The following is a 17,119-nucleotide window of genomic DNA, read 5'->3' as shown; positions in this document are numbered from 1 at the left end:
GTGTGTGTGTGTGTGTGTGTGTGTGTGTGTGTGTGTGTGTGTGTGTGTGTGTGTGTGTGTGTGTGTGTGTGTGTGTGTGTGTGTGTGTGTGTGTGTGTGTGTGTGTGTGTGTGTGTGTGTGTGTGTGTGTGTGTGTGTGTGTGTGTGTGTGTGTGTGTGTGTGTGTGTGTGTGTGTGTGTGTGTGTGTGTGTGTGTGTGTGTGTGTGTGTGTGTGTGTGTGTGTGTGTGTGTGTGTGTGTGTGTGTGTGTGTGTGTGTGTGTGTGTTCTACTCACAGCTCGCATAGCTCGAAAAGGAAAGGAACCTCATACACATATCACAGAGTTACAGGGTTGTACATTTTTCTTAAATGCGCAGCTATATTGCCACCTAAATTAGTATGGCCAAACTTTTAACTACTGGTAAACATTAGTTACTTTATTTCGTGTAAGTGAAAATCCACATGTAGTTAGCATCTGACCTCTTCTACCACCCTCTCTGCTCGCTCATTACGAGCGAGCGAGCGCAGCCAGCGAAGCGATGTTTACGTTCAGCTGTGAAATGAGCGGCCCGACATGACCCGGCCAGGCCCGACAGGGCACGCCCCGACCACAATGGTTTTCACAGGCTAATAACTTTTCTCCTATGTGAGATAGAGAAAAGATTAATTCAGATGGTAGTAGACACATTCAATAAATTTTGTGTTTAGCTATATATTTTCTTATAAGACCAAAGAAATCCCTTAGAATCCCAGCTTTTCAAGGGAATGTACCGAGGGCTTCAACTACCATGCTCCACTATGAAACAGATTTTAAAAGATTTCCTGTTGTAACACTATTTTTTAAATGAATTCTGACAATTAAATATAAGATATTACGTTCATAATTTTACATGAAGTTTTTTTTTTTTTTTTTTTTTTTTTTAATGTTTAGGGGGTGAAATCAGCAAGGGCAATCACCCCATTTCTGAGTTTTATCATTCAATCAATAGTCAAGCGTTTACCGACGCAGTTCGTTAACACGGCATGTCGGGAGCAGAGAACTGTGCATTGCGCGTATGATAAATGCTACGGCGTCTCGCCACATGCACATCCAGAAAGGAAACGTGTTAGATAGAAAAAGTGAGAAAGTAAATATTTTAGCTGAATTATTCTTCTGTTACTGTTCAAGTACCTCACCAGAAATGTTGAAAGTTTACACCAAGATGGAATTATGATGGTAGGTGTATGTATAAAAGCTCGCTCGCTCATCACACGCTCACAAAGCTCGTTTTACTGGTATACAGTGGCGTACCTAACGGGGAACCAGAGCCGTTCCGAGCCACGCTAGTCAGTCTTGTCGCACCACATTTTAAATTTCGGATTATCTAATTTGTGCGCGATGTGCAGCAGTGCCGCCCCTTACCCCCGCCCCTCCATGAATAGGACTTGCCCCCTACCTTGTCCCTCAGTTTCCCTATATATCAGAACCTGGCTAAGCTCATATTCCTAAGTTAAGAGATACTTGGTATGTTTCTCTGACAAAGATGACCATCTTTATTATGATACAAAGGGGAAGAAATCTACGGATATGTACAAAGTGTGAAGCAGATGCAGTGGAACAGCAAACGAATTTCCATACCTCCTTGTACGTTTAATTTCAAAGCTCTTCGCACTTTCCTTTTGCTCTGTTTCCCGAGTTTCAAGTTATGATATTGACACCATGAGCATGGTGATGCAGTTTTTAATTTTAGTCACACGTCCTCCGAACAGTTTAACCAACTACTGTATTCAACTTAAGTACTGGATGGCTTAATGAAGGTTAAGTAAAACTCTTTTATTTCGAAGAGTTCCCCTAAGCTAAACAAAACCACCTGGAAATAACGACACTAACATAGCAATGACGTCCAGTGGTTGAAAGGCTTAATGGAAGTTAATTCCGCTACTGGTATGTGGTCCCAACGGTGCGTCGTTCCCCTCATTCCTCATTTCGCTTTTCATTGTTATCTTGCTTGTTTAACTGATAGAACGATTGATCGATTTACTGGCGATACTACGCAAGGCAAGGTAAAACAAAAAAATGGTGCTGAACCTCCATAAGTGTGATAAAAACAAATATAAAATACACATAATAAAGCACACTGTAAAATTATACATAGTTCACTGTTGCTTTAAACTCATTTTTCACTCCTTACTTTGTCCTTTGCAATACTTTGAGCTCACGGTCTCGTTAAATACTCTTTCCCTTCTCAATTTTCCACTTATCTTCTCACTCTGCCTCTCATAAAGCTTCAACTGCTGTTCCACACTAAGTCCTCACTGATTACTCCTCAGCAACAAGTGAGAGGAAGATCAAAGGATTAGGAAGAACAAAGGGTTGCAAAACAGTCGAGGGTAGAAAAACCGAAGATAAAGATTATAAAAGAAGAAACTGGAAAAGCAGAGGAAACAATAGGGGGATGGTTCACAAGGGAGGTTCGAGGTACAACACAGCATGGGAAGGAGTTACACAAAGGGGAAAACAGGAAAGAGGAAGGCAGTATATGGGAAGCAATAGGGAAGAAAAGATAGGAAAGAGGAAGGCAGTACAGGGGAAACAACAGGAGAGACGCAGTGAGAAAGATGGGAGAGAGGAAGGCAAGACCGGGGAAGCAACAGGGGAGGCACAGATAAGAAGACATGAGAGAGGAAGGCACTTCAGGGGAGCAACAGAAAAACCGCTGAAGGGAAGATAGGAGAGAGGAAAGCAGTAAAAGGAAAGAGATGGGAGAGAGGCAATAGAAATAAAAGAAAAGAAGAAAGCAATTCAAGGGAAACAACATAGGAGAAAAGTAAGTGAGGTAAGCAAAGAAAGGAGTCCAGAAGCAGGAATGAGGTATAGGCAAATGAGGCAGCAGGGGGAGGCCAAAAACGGTAAAGCAGTCAGAGGAGGTCACTAGAGGCAATATACGCAGGGAAGGACAGGCAAGTTCATCATTTCATTTCTCTTAAGCCTTGATAAAGCGTTTTAGATTTCCGTCTGTGCAATGCGAAAAGTGAACCTGAGAGTTTTAAAGAGAAGAGATGCGTAGTATGTGAAGCGTGTGAGGTGGTGGATAGGAGTGACAGTTGTAAATTGTGATGTAAATAAATGATAAACGGTTATAACAAAGATATAAATGCAAATACGAGAGAGAGAGAGAGAGAGAGAGAGAATGGCGGAAAGTGTGACTATCAGTGGAGGAGGAGAGAGAGAGGGGAAAGTCATCGCCAGAGGGAGGCGGAATTTAGGAAGAGAAGTTTAGTTGCGAGGGTGAGGAAGCTGTGGATGTCTGAGGAAGGGGAAGACATCTGCTGTAAGATAAGGTTGGCATGTGAATTATTTGGTGAGGTTGGGGAGCGCTTATGGTGAGGAGTATTATGAGTGAAAGGTTAGTGGGGAAGAGAGCTGAAGAGTACAAAGTTAGGCAGAGAATGGTCAGTAGTGGAGTTAGGTAGACTAGGCGGTAGCCAGAGAGTAGGATGGACTAAGCAAACTGCTGAGGAAATTTAGGAAACAGGAAACGTATTACAATAGCATGAACAGCAGCAACAATATCCATCTCCTCAACAGAGGGACAACCAAGCTTTTGTAACGTCATGGAGGAGTCTCCAGTCTTAACACTAATTAAAACCCAAGCTGACGTGAAATAAATAACAACTAATAACTACATATAGGAAATAACTGTCTCCTTCTCCGTTCCTAATCATATTTTTCCAATGCACCCTCCATTCTTCTTCACTCCCTCCCGAATCTTCCTGCCCCATCTTTCCCCCTTCCTTTTATTCCCTCCTTGATGTCTTCTCCCCCCTCTCGTTTCCCTTATCATAATCATCCCTTCCTTCCCTCCTTTCCTCCATTTATCCCCGCCCCCCTCCTTCCCCGTTTTTCCCTATTTTTTCATCTTTTCTTCTTTTCCCATCCTACCGTATAATCCCTTTCTTTTTCTCCCCTCTTCCCCTCCCACACACTCTGCCCATGTTGTGTCCCTTTGTGCGTGTGAGGCTTCATTTTTTCCTTTTCCTCAACTCGGTAATTACCTATATGGATGTGTGTGTGTGTGTGTGTGTGTGTGTGTGTGTGTGTGTGTGTGTGTGTGTGTGTGTGTGTGTGTGTGTGTGTGTGTGTGTGTGTGTGTGTGTGTGTGTGTCACTCAGGAATATCCCTCTTAATTCATGTTTTAATTTTCACCTGTGGCACAAGCGACAACAAAGTGCATGATCACAGATATCAAAATAAGAATAATATCACGAGTTGTGGAACCTGTTGGTGGTTAGTTTATACCGTAGTTTCTTCTGTTACAATTTTTAAACCTCTGGCAATAAAACCAATCACAGTTTCATGTCCATTAATTACTTTCTGTTTCAGAGACTTAGAATTGATAGTAAGTTGAGCTTCTGGACCACATGATCCTTAGTGTTCTGTAACTTTTCCACCATTTTAAACATCATTGTAATTTGCTGTATCATTAATAAACCATTAAGTTAACACAATAAATTACTACTTTTCACCATTATAAACGTCCTCATAATTTGCTGTATCAGTAATTATCGCAGAGGATCATTACGGCAGTCATCACCAGTAACATATCTTCTGTTACCACCAGTAACTTCGCTATCGTTACCATCAGGAACACCACAAACAACACCATTAGCACCAGCACAGCGACTTGTAATTTAACTATCACTATTATCCCCACCGTCACAAATTATATCATTTTATCAGAATCACAACCACTACTGTTACCGTTACCATCAGTAATATTTCTATCCCTATCTCCATCGTCGCCAGCACTCGTAACAACAGCGACATCAGAATCAACAACAACAACATCCCTTTCACCACTGTTACCACCGCCTTCACTATATCATTATGAATAACATCATTTCCATCACCATCATCACCAGTAACACAGCTAACTCCCCTCATCCCACCGTCACCCCAATCACCATTGTTAACACATCATCAACAAAACCATCATTGCTACCACCATTGTTTCACCTTCATATTACAATTATCGCAAGTCCACTTTAGTCAACAATCGTCATTACTACCGCCACCATTTATCTAGAATCGTTTCTGTCGCTGTCTTTTCTATAATCAGGTTTACTCTTCCCACCCCTATTCCACGCACTGTCGCACTGTACACTGAAGTACACTGCTCATCACCGACACCCACCACAATGAGTTCTGTACTTTATTCAGTACTCATCATCGGCACCCACCACCACTATCATCATCATCACAACTACTTCAGCCACTTCACCATCTTTTTGATTCACTACACAAAGCCATATTCGTCACATGCGTCCAACAGCACCCCAGAACCACGCCGCCATTGATCACAGACACAGTAATATTCACCTGATCCAGCCACCGTTATGAAGGCCAATACATTATACTCTGTTCTCTTTAACTTGGCCTAAACTTGCCATCTCTGCACCTAGAATGCTAAGTTGTAACTTTAGATTAACACTAGAATATGGTACTGTCACGAAAAATTGTTGTGGAAAGGATGCACAGACCTACGTGAAGAAGTTGTAAAAGGATGAAAGTCTGGTTCAAGTTAAAATTAATGAACTATAGTTATCTTATGTTCTTATACTCAACCATATTTAATCACATAATTATGTATACTTTATTCGTTGTAACTACATTACCGCCACAAGGTCCTTCTTAAATTGTAGTGTATGAGAGAGAGAGAGAGAGAGAGAGAGAGAGAGAGAGAATGTGTGTGTGTGTGTGTGTGTGTGTGTGTGTGTGTGTGTGTGTGTGTGTGTGTGTGTGTGTGTGTGTGTGTGTGTGTGTGTGTGTGTGTGTGTGTGTGTGTGCTTAGGACAATCTTTTGCCATTACTCATCAACAAGAAATAAAGCTTACAATACCGTAACTACAATATTCGTGCTATATTAAGGTCACAGAATCCTTACAACATCAGAAAATTCAGAGCCTGTAAGAGATTAAATGGTTCACCACTGCAACCTAAGATAATAATTTCATACGGTAACGCAATTCGGTTACATTTTGTCAAGAAAAATTAGATGAAAAAGATGTACTCATAAAACGGTCTTCTTTATTATCTAAATCATCTTCATGCTATTATGGTGTATTATCCGTTTATTTATAAACAAGTAAGATTAACTGAAAAAAAATCAAAGTCGTAACATTTCGGTGTCTGAGGAATTAAAACCACAAACGCTGGGAACCTGAGTTACGGTGCATCTTCTTTTCAAGCACAGAGCCATTTAAAACGTTACCTCCAGTACAGCTATGGTGCCTATATCTCCAGATGTTTCCAATTTCCCTTATTATTTTTTCAAGCCTGCACATCAATGATTTGTTCATGTGTAGTAAGAAACTCAAGAAATTTTTAAAGTTTTCATTACATATTTATCCCTATCCACAAATACAGCCTTTCAGTCTGTTACATACTGTATTATACCACTCGTCCTACAACAACATAAACTACCCTCACACTCACCTCTTCACAAACCATAACATTTACAGTCTACCACTTGCACACCCACCACCAAATCCGGTACCACATTTACTTTTCCTAAATCCCTAAAACATATATTATATTCAACATTTTTTCAACTGAGACCTATAACTTCCTCTATTACACGCTCGTAACAAAGCCTTCCCCCACTCGACCATGAAACCTTCTCTCGAGCCTTCCTATTTCACTGTCCACTAGCAACATTGCCCGACATTGCCGGGGTAAATACCCGACATTGCCTAGAACACTGGATGGCCACTCCCCCTGTGGGAGAAGACCTCATGGCCCCATTTTACCCAATGAACCTATGGTCCTCCCAGTCCCCATTTCCCCAGGGATATATGCCCCATGGACCTATTCCTCCATTCGCCCACTACCCACACACCCATCAATCCTGCCCACACACCCCACTCGCCAAGCCCACCCCGCTAATCCGTTCACTCATCCAACACGTCGTAGCTAATAATGAAGTGATTGTAGAAGTAAAAAAGAAATCTACGATAACTGGCTAGCCATATTTCCACCATGCTGACGATTATTTCAAAATAGCTCTAATCTTATCCATCACGGGTGCCACTTTAACAACTGTAATGTACACATTTAAACTCATCTGAAGGTGCATCTGTTAGAGCTATTTATAGAGTTCTATATGCATTACCCTTGATTTTCATAGGAGACAGACAGACAGACAAGCAAACAAACATTTTATTTTATTTACGGTATATACGAATCAGTCAATCTGAATAATCTTAACTAGTTCCAGTTATATGATTCCTCAATTAATATGAATTATGTTCGTTGAGCCCACCCCTCAAATTTACACATAAATTTGTGCTCGCCCTGTCTGCTCTGCTCGCCCGGCCTGCTGAGCTCCGACGCTCTGTAAAAAGTCTTTAGACACACCGATAAACATGTAGTTCCAATTTAGACCAACAGAAGGACACTTATGAAAATCTACGTCTTCAACATTCTAGCAATGTTTCGTATAATTTTAGCTACTGTAATGTAAACCATTAAAGTTAGTTCCAATTTTGTCATATGAATAATTAATCACTCTGAATAATCTTCACAAGTTCCAGTTATATGGTTCAACAATTAATCTGAATTATGATCTCCGTCCAGCTTTCATATTTCCATGAGAGTTTCTACTCGCCCTGCCTGCGACACTCTCCCGGCCTCCTCCTTTCCGAAGCTCCGAAAATTGTCGTTAGATGCATCGAAACACGTGTGGTTCCAATCTGGATCAACAGAGGGACACTAAGAAGATCCGGTTATTTGCAAATTTAGCAATGTTTTGCAAATGTCTGCAACAGTAATAAGCAATTCCAAATTCCCAGTAAAAAGCTACAAATTTTAGAGACATTTAGAGAAATCTACATGAAAATCACCCCCTATTTCCATAGAGGACTACAGAGGCAGACAAATTTTCTCTTTACTGTATTTATAAACGGGTATCTCCACCTCACAATACTAGATACTAAAGTGATACTCTTCTCTGTAACAACCAAAAATACCTATTAGGTTTGCTACTCTTTGCGGTTTTTTTACGCGTTCGTAGATTATTATCCTGTCAATAAATCATATCAGAGGATTAGTCTTCTCTATAACACACAGGTTCGAAAGTCCACTCGGTCTGGTGCTGTATGTGATCATACTTTCTTTTATATACTTCGCCGTACACATCCTCATCTCGAAATTCACGTTTCCCACGTCAGTACTGTAACAATGTCAAACCTTAGTCACACAAACCAGCACGTATAAACCATCAGTGCACCACACTCCACACTCGCAATATCAGTCATTACCACACACCTTCACACCGACATCATATTTATACCATAAATACAGACCTTTAATCATAAGTAACTTAAGTCCACTAGAGTGTAAAATCCAATGAATAAATCCATAGATAAGTAGATCCATTCACCGTCAATGGGATACTTCATCATTAGTATTTACCTTGCTCGTCACTTAGCTTCCTCCCTGTAGCAGTATCCCACACTTCAACTCCTTCTTCAACGCTCTCTACTTCCCTGCTGGCGACAGGTTACTAAGATATCTCCTCACTGATCCACTCCATAGTTGTTGTTTTTTCCTGACTTGTTTCCCATATACCTGTATATGTTCCCATTTCACTATCTTAGAAAGACGGTATTAAGAAGTAAGCTCTAACATTAAAGATTATGTTGTTTTAGTCTTTGTACTCCTCTTGGTGATGTCCCTTTACTCATTCATTCCGATCCCGTATTTGTTTATTCCTCCCACCGTCAGATGATTTTCTTCAGTTTAGTAGAGCCCCTTGGTAGGGAAGTGGTAAATGGAGGCTCTGTCTATTATTTGCAGTTAGGTAAGTCAGTCGTAAGCGTATTAAATTCGTCTGGAGAGAGAAAAATAAAATAAAGAAAACAAAGCTATCCGTCATCTGTAAGCCTGGTAGACCAATAATACTGTCAGATGAAAACTTGACTATTATGTTTCCATCCTGGATGACTCCCAATGCTGGTTGAGTGACAAGTGAACTGATTTTGACTTTAAACTATTATTAATAAATTTCCCTTCAACAACCAATTCTTCCTGATATCTGAGTTTTCGACACACACGGATACATATCGTACAAAAATACTGACCATCGACTTCGTCTACCTGGCTCAACTACTAGTAATCTGTGAGCCAGGTAGACTTTAATAACACTGCTAGATAAAAATTTGACTATTATGTATCCAGGATGGATGACTCCCAGTGCTGGTTGAGTGATATGTGAACTCAGGTTGTGACTCTACTTTTGTTAATAACTTTTCCTTCTACAATCAGTACTTTCCGATATTTGAGTTTTCAAGACACAGACAGACACATATATTTCGTGCAAAAATAATGACCATCGACTTCGTCTACCTGGACTTTCTGAGATTTGAGTTTTCAACACACACACACACACACACACACACACACACACACACACACACACACACACACACATTTCGTACAAAAATAATGACCATCGCCTTCGTCTACCTGGACTTTCTGAGTTTTGAATTTTCAACACAAACACATACAGATACATTTCGTACGACAATAATGACCATCGATTTCGTCTACCTGGCTCAATATCTGTAGAGTACAGTGGTTATTGTTGTCACGTACCCATGACGGTGACGTTGGCGGCTGCCCAGATGGGAAGGGTGGTGTCCGTGGGTCCGACCTGGCACTGGTACTCCCCGTCGTCCTCCAGCGTCACCCCCTTGATCACCAGGTGGTGCTCACCCTTCCTCGGGTCGCCCAAGTACCGATAGCGGGGGTAGCCGGGCACGTGGCGCTCGAACCCTGAGGAACCGAGAGACAAATATGTATTTCCGGAAAGAGGAAGGGATTAGGGGTTTGAGAAACAGAAACAATAATAGAAAACGTCAGATAAATTATTTGTACCGGTATCAATGCTATATTTCCTTGACACGCAGCAGTATTTCTCACAACCACAGCACACTTAACAAGTTCCTGTTAATTTTACAGACATGTTTGATAAAATATCATTTTTAAATTCTCATATCAAGTAAAAAACTCCCTGTTAAGGAATAAAAGTTAGCAGTGCTAGCTATACTGAAAACCAAATTTATTTTCCACAAGGCCTTGACGTAAGTATCCAAAGTAACAGGTGACAATGTTGAAGGTACAACACTTGTTAGTAATTATGAAAAAAATCATACAAAAGAAAGGACTAGCTTATCCTCCTCCTTCACTTCACTGTTTTCTTCAGATCATTAAGATCGCTGGGGAAGAAAATGGGAATATAACCGAGAATACTTACCTGCCATAGAACTGGAGGTCACAGTCATTTAAATCACACACAAAAAAAATAATCAGCAATATATTGTTTGAAATAAATAAAGAGCGAGTCAACAAGTAAAATTCTACCATACGATGTACTGTACATTTCATACGAAATTTCCCAGATACTTCATTCCTCCATGGTGGCTGACAGTTTTACTGCTCTCTCTCTCTCTCTCTCTCTCTCTCTCTCTCTCTCCTTTATTGGTCTTGCAGTTATCATTTTCTTTGTTCCCTGTCATTTAGTTAAGACGTGGGCGTATGTAAATCCATTCTATTTCCCGCGGAAGATTTTCAACAGGACCGTCTGACTGAAAAGCCCCTTCGTTCTCTTCCGTATGCAGACAGGAGGAGGTTTGGACGCTTCAGAGAACGATATACTTACCGCATTTTATTCCTACTCTAGTTAGACGAATATATTACCGGTAAGTTTAGGATGAGCCCCTTAAAGAAGGTCGATTTATAATGGTTTTATCGAAATTTGAAATGTGAATTGTGTCTCCATAACTAAAACTGTCTGGAAATAACAAGAAAACTTATAAATACACGAACGTAGCCGTGACCGATGTTTCTGTTGTCTAATAGCGAGGACGCATCTTATGGGAACAGGTGGCTGAGACTTGCCTGGTAATTACAAAAATACAAACTGCCTCAACTTAAACGTGTTCACATGAATAATAGTAAGTTTTTCACAGCTAGATGCGTGGCAGTCCAGTGGAATGCCTCGCAGTTGAGTGAGGAGGCATTATTGTGATATACGGTTATCAACATGAAGGAAGAGGCAGTTTCCAATGCAAATAATAACACCGGTTCATGACTGTGGCACTGAGTTACCGGTGAAGGGGAACTTGGGCTGAGAGATACAAACATCCCGCTTGGACACGGCATTCTCGTTTTTTTCCTCACTTCACAACATTCGGGTGGGGTGTAACAAAGTGCACTTTTCCCAGGATGATGGCAACGGAAAGTGCTTGATGCAGAAAACACTTACAGGGCTAACTGTGTTACTGTTTATGACATCATTTTGGGACTACCTGTGGTGTTATTTGCGCTTGCTGTGAGCCTCTTAGTTTCATAGCTACCTGCTAAGGAATAGGACTACACAATTATGATGTGCTTGCTTTTAAGTACCCGACGTTAGGTACAAATTTGATACCCCCAATCACTGAGGTCCAGCAGTCCACCTACCCGCCACACACCCTCACATTTCACCACACCAGCACCACCACCTACCTTTCATACTGAATATATTCTCACCACACCAGCACTACTGCTCACCTTTCATAATGAATCCATACGAGGGCTACCTACATCATAACTGATGCAACGGCAGGACCCAGAGAAATTGGTTGGAGGGGTGTTGTGGAAGATCAACAGAGTCCGTTTTAATGAAATTTAAATCTTCAAACTGTTCACTGTTCTAGCCTGGGTCGAACAGCAGTGTTATCGAACAGTGGGCCGTTTCTTTAACCACTTGACCAAAACAGGACTAGGACTGAAGTAAATATCTTGACTGGCAACGTTTCTGGAAACATCAGCCTATATTACCAGGACTATACTGATCACACATAATCATACCAGAATGATATTTAAAGGAAAAATAAGAGCAAACCCATCATGAGAATGAGTAGACGAAAAGTATAAAAAAAATCATACAAAAAAGGATATAACGTAAAATGAAAATAAGCTACTGTACAAAACGATATTTATAACCGGCTGAAGCTGAGCATACGTTAAAACAGTATTTTAAATAAAAACACAAAATCAAGGGTTCTCAACCTGAGGTTCGCTAACCCCCAAGGGTTCCGCAGGAGGGTACTTTAATGACTGACGAAAATGTATGAAAATCTACTGAGACAGACAGACAGACAGAGGCTAGTTTTCATGATATCCAACTGAGCTGGTGCCTAGACTACGGTCCACAACAACAGTACCAGTTGTACTCTGTTGTTTTTTGCCACAGCTCTAAACGATTTTAAACGCCATTAATTCAGCAAATGGCAACAACAGACAACAAAATCGAACACCGGAGATATGTTTACTGCTATGGATGCATGCTGACCAATTAATAAGTTGATATATATACGTTGTACAACGAAAAAAAATTAGCGATATATATATATATATATATATATATATATATATATATATATATATATATAATTTTCTTAGTACAACATATAAGAATTTTATTAATTGGTCAGCATGAATCCATTGCAGTTAACATGTTACATCTCCGGCGTTGTTCGGTTCTTTTGTCTGTTGTTGCCACCTGCAGCATTAGTGGCGTTTAAAATCGTTTAGTGCTGAGGCAAAAAACAGCAAAGAACAATCTGTATTGTTGTTGTGGACTGTAGTCTAGGGTTGCCCTCTTCTTGCAAACCCTACCCTCCTCTCAGGGACAGGGAGGAAACTGAGGGAAGTTTGTATAACCTGGCAGCTCCGCTGCACAGTTGTATCGGTGCCACTGCATGAAGACATCCCGCTCCAGCGCCTCAAAATAAATAACCGGTTTAGGCCGTATGCATATTTTCCATAAAATGTTAGGTGGCAGAAATACACTTTTCGGTTGTCAGTGCAAAGTAACAAGACGATCTTATTCAAGGTAGATTTCGAGATTGTCTGAGGCATAAATACCCTCAAACTCCTTGGATTCAAAGACGGTAGCAGAAACAAAGGAATTAATTAGATTCCCGAAGTTGGGACGGTCTGTGGAAGCATCAGTATTACTCCGGTAAAAAAAGAAAGAAAAAAAGTTCAGCATTAGCAAGAAAAGAGTTTAAGAGCTGCGGCAACCCATTACTCAGAGTCTAGTTCTGGCATTCATGTGCAAGTGCAGCATTCCGCACCGAAGCAAAGATGGCACTGAACCAACCTGCCTGAACCTTGGCTGTCGTTGGCAGAGTGTCAGTACTACTCATTGTGGCCGTCGATGATCTTACTCTTACATTTATGCTCGCGACGCCATAAGGGGGTGTTGTTCTGGTATAGTTGGGCTGTGTGTGTGTGTGTGTGTGTGTGTGTGTGTGTGTGAACAAAATAACTCAAATAATAATTATCCAATTTTAGCCAAACACAGGGGAGGTATAGGGGGTCATCCAAGGAGTAAAACAGTAGATTTTGAGAACAATACATCAAAGGTCAAGATTGCAGAACTATGTAAAAGTTTCGCCAAGCAAAGGTCAGCTTAAAACGTCTTATTTCTGTTTAGAACAAGCCTGGTCAAAGTGCTGAGGGTAGGGTAAAATCGAAGGAGTTTCAGTATTGAGGACATTCAGTCAAAGGAAAAGGTCAGAGGGTGTGGTCAAATTTCGACCTCTGTGTATACTGTATGTGTGAACAAAAGAGCTTAACAGTTTTGGTCTGATTTCAATCAGACATGGTGGACATGTTGAGGGTCTGACAAGGGGCTGACCAATACAGTAGTAGTTTTAGAAGAATAGGTCGAAGGTCAAGGTCACATGGCAAAGTCAACTAAAGCAGTTTTTATCCGATGTAGACTTAACTTTGTGGAAAGGTTCGGGTTAAATCAAGGGTAGACATAACTGCTTAGAGAACAACCAAAGTCAAGGTCATTGGGAAAGGTCAAAGTCACATGGCAAAGTCAACTTCAATAGTTTCGAACAGAGTAGGATTAAACTTTGTGGGAGAGTTCAGGGTAAAACAAAAATTTGGAGAGTAATCCATAAAAGAAGGTCACTGGGCAAGGTCAAATAATCTGTCTTATAATTAAAATTTTTACTCGATCAAAACCAAACTTGGTGGAATGACTGAGGTTCTGCCAAAGAAGAACAGATTTCATTTTGCGAAAAACAGGCTAAAGATCACTGTCACAGGACAAGGTCAAGTCGAACAGTATTGAGCCGGTATAGGCATAAGTTGATGGAAAGATCGAAAGTCAAGGTCAAAGGGCACAGTCAAATATTCGTCTCAAAACTGATGGACACGAGTGTTGCACTCTACGAGTACTCCTTCTTGTTATACTTCCCTTCTTATTGTTGATGTTACTATTACTGTCAATCGGTGATAAATATTATTGTCATACTTTCGCTATCAGGGTTGTCAGTACTGTTGTTAATGGCCGTCGGTGACGTTACTGTTATACTGTTGATAGAACTGTCAGTCTCGTTGTTGATGAGGTTACTGGTTTATTTCTGGACGGATTCTCGATGTTGTTACTGGAGTAATTGCTGCTGAAGTTATTGGCCAGTTTGGTGAAGGTATGGGTTCGGCTGCCGAGAGCCTGCAACTTTCGCGGTTGGGTAGTTGTTGGAGTTACTATGTGTGGATGAAATTAACAGTGAGCCATTCCAGGAAGGCTTGTATGTGCTTAAATCTGTCTGTCGCTTGACAGAGTATACATATATGTGTTTGGGCTTGTTGTACCAGTGAAATGTGATAAGGATATTTGCTCAGTCAGGTAACAACTAGCATGTATAAAACATTTATTATATTTGCTTGCATATTTCATATTTAACATTATTCCAATAAATTTCGGTGTTGGAAAACGAACTAATCATTATCACGTACAGTATGTCGCATGACGCAATCATTGTTACACACACACACACACTCACACACACACATACAGGAGGTGTTGGCTGCGTCGGTAGACAGATGGTCTGCTGTAGTAAAGGACACAAGTGCGATTCCCGGCTTGGGCAGGGAGAAGTTACAGAACTTGAATTTCATTAAAACCAGCATGTGAAAACACCCACACAAATTACAATACACCAGTCCTGTATGAGAAAGTCCTGGAATATATTCAATACACACAGTGGGTGTTAGCGCCGAAGCTGCGCAATATGGAGGCGTGTCATACTTAGAAGCACTGCTGGGCCTTAGGGAACGGACTATTATACAAATACCGAGAGTCAGATGCTTAAAAAAAAATGTGATGAGATTTCACGACATGGTTACTCTATAAAAATTAACAGCGGTAGTGACTGTACGTACTATTATTTACATAATCTCTACACATCAGTGGGCAGGAGGCTCCTGCTCGTCCAACTCCCCCCACCCCACACATACAGCGCTGGAGGCCAAAGCTCCTGCACGTCCAAATTGCCTCCCCTCTCCCCTCCAGAGGCACAGCACCTCACTCAGGCACGTCTCTATTTGAACACCTCAGAGGCAAGAATCACGCTCTCGTGTGTGTGTGTGTGTGTGTGTGTGTGTGTGTGTGTGTGTGTGTGTGTGTGTGTGTGTGTGTGTGTGTGTGTGTGTGTGTGTGTGTGTGTGTGTGTGTGTGTGTGTGTGTGTGTGTGTGTCGTTTTGTTTTCCTTTATTCTAGGTTTTACTCAAAGTCATCTGCCATGCCAGAGAAGTCAAAATTTGTGTGCCCTAGCCTACTCAGCAGACACTCTATTGCAAGTGGAGACAACACCAGATGGAAATGCAGCATTATTCTACGTAACATTCAGTTTTTAAAGGTCGAGTTCTGACGTGCCTGCTTTTGTATAGAATACTGAGTAAAAGTGATACATAGATTTTACGGCTATGAATGAGGCCAGGGACATCGATAAAAGAAAACAAAAAAGAAAAATTGGTTAACCAGAAAACGTTTGGGAACGGAAATTACATTGTACATTATATTATTGTACGGAGGCTCTATTTACGCAAGTGACAGGATTGCTCTTATATAAATTTCAAAAACAGGAATCATAATTTCTTGCAAACTTTTGTAATGAAGACGTCGAAGTCAACAATTCCAAGAGAGCATCAAGATGTGTCATGACGCAGAAACTAGAAAATATACTTTGTTAGGCATCTTTTTTTACCCACTAGGAGTTCTGCTTTCATCTCAGTCTCGACAAAAGGTATCCAGAATTGACACTGCCAATTTGTCAAGCTTACCCGAGCACACAAAATTCACAAAGAAGACTGGCAGGAGCATCGGACAGTCTTTGACACCAGAAGATGCCGACGGGAACAGGCACGACTAACTTGGTCATCATATTTCCACTCTCCCCTTCCGACCTGGTGCTTTTGATGTCGTTGAAGATTATTTGTGTGACAGATAACGACCAATTTCACTATGGTAAGTACCGGTATGCTTACAGTATATTAGCCATGAATGCTGTTAGTGTCTCTGGACATGCCTTCAGCCATTCCGGAGAGGAGCTTTGATAAAAATAACATGACAACTTCTATCAATAAAATTAGCAAGAACATATACATAATTCCTCTCAGTATTGATAGAACAGGAACCATTAAAAAATTTAGTGCTAAATGAATGTCAGGGATGCTGGTTTCACTGTGCTGTCACTGTAAAAGTTAATTTAGAAAATATTTTTAATGTGTGTTTTGCACTGAATGATTCACTTCCTCCACTTTAACCTTTCTCGTCCAAAGCAAGCTTCCTCTTCCCAGTCCCTAGTCAGCCATCGCCACCTGTATCCACCCTCGTACATCTTACGCCAGCTGCGTACTCGCCTCCCTCCATCTTCCTTTCTCTTCATACAATAATTTCTTCCTTCAGTCGTATTATATTATTGCTATCACCAAAACGAAAGAATTCATTTTTGGAAAGATTTCCTTTAGTACATGAACTAACTCTTCGTTCACCCTTTACGTGTAATTACACGTTTATAATATTTTACTGATACAACCAGACAAATTCATCCATCTCGAGAAGAGCCTCTCATAGTAACGTAGTTATCCCTTCCTTCCGATCAATATTTTTTCTTGCAACATCAACAATGATTTATGAGCTTAGAAATGCCCTCTGGTAATGAAGAGATTAAAAGCATTCATCATGATCTTTTTTGTTTGATGAAACATTGAAGATTATTGTTGCAGCCCTCCAGTATTGAGGGAGGATG

At 40.8% G+C, this 17,119-nt stretch overlaps 1 protein-coding gene across 1 annotated transcript in view; it reads right to left on the bottom strand.

Annotated features, from left to right (window-relative positions):
- The window catches only part of LOC145413610 (nephrin-like), a 202,012-nt gene that overhangs the window by 94,812 nt on the left and 90,081 nt on the right, over window positions 1–17,119 (bottom strand). Inside the window, exon 3 of the mRNA XM_080283265.1 lies at window positions 9,615–9,794. Coding sequence (XP_080139391.1) covers window positions 9,615–9,794 — 180 coding nt within the window. The remainder of the gene's footprint in view (window positions 1–9,614; window positions 9,795–17,119) is intronic.

The sequence above is a fragment of the Coenobita brevimanus genome, chromosome 97 (assembly GCF_032717465.1).
Source record: "Coenobita brevimanus isolate Jiangsu-jjx chromosome 97, ASM3271746v2, whole genome shotgun sequence".
Lineage (NCBI taxonomy): Eukaryota > Metazoa > Arthropoda > Malacostraca > Decapoda > Coenobitidae > Coenobita > Coenobita brevimanus.
The sequence above is the reverse complement of the archived record's forward strand: the minus strand, read 5'-3'. Positions and strand labels throughout refer to the sequence as shown.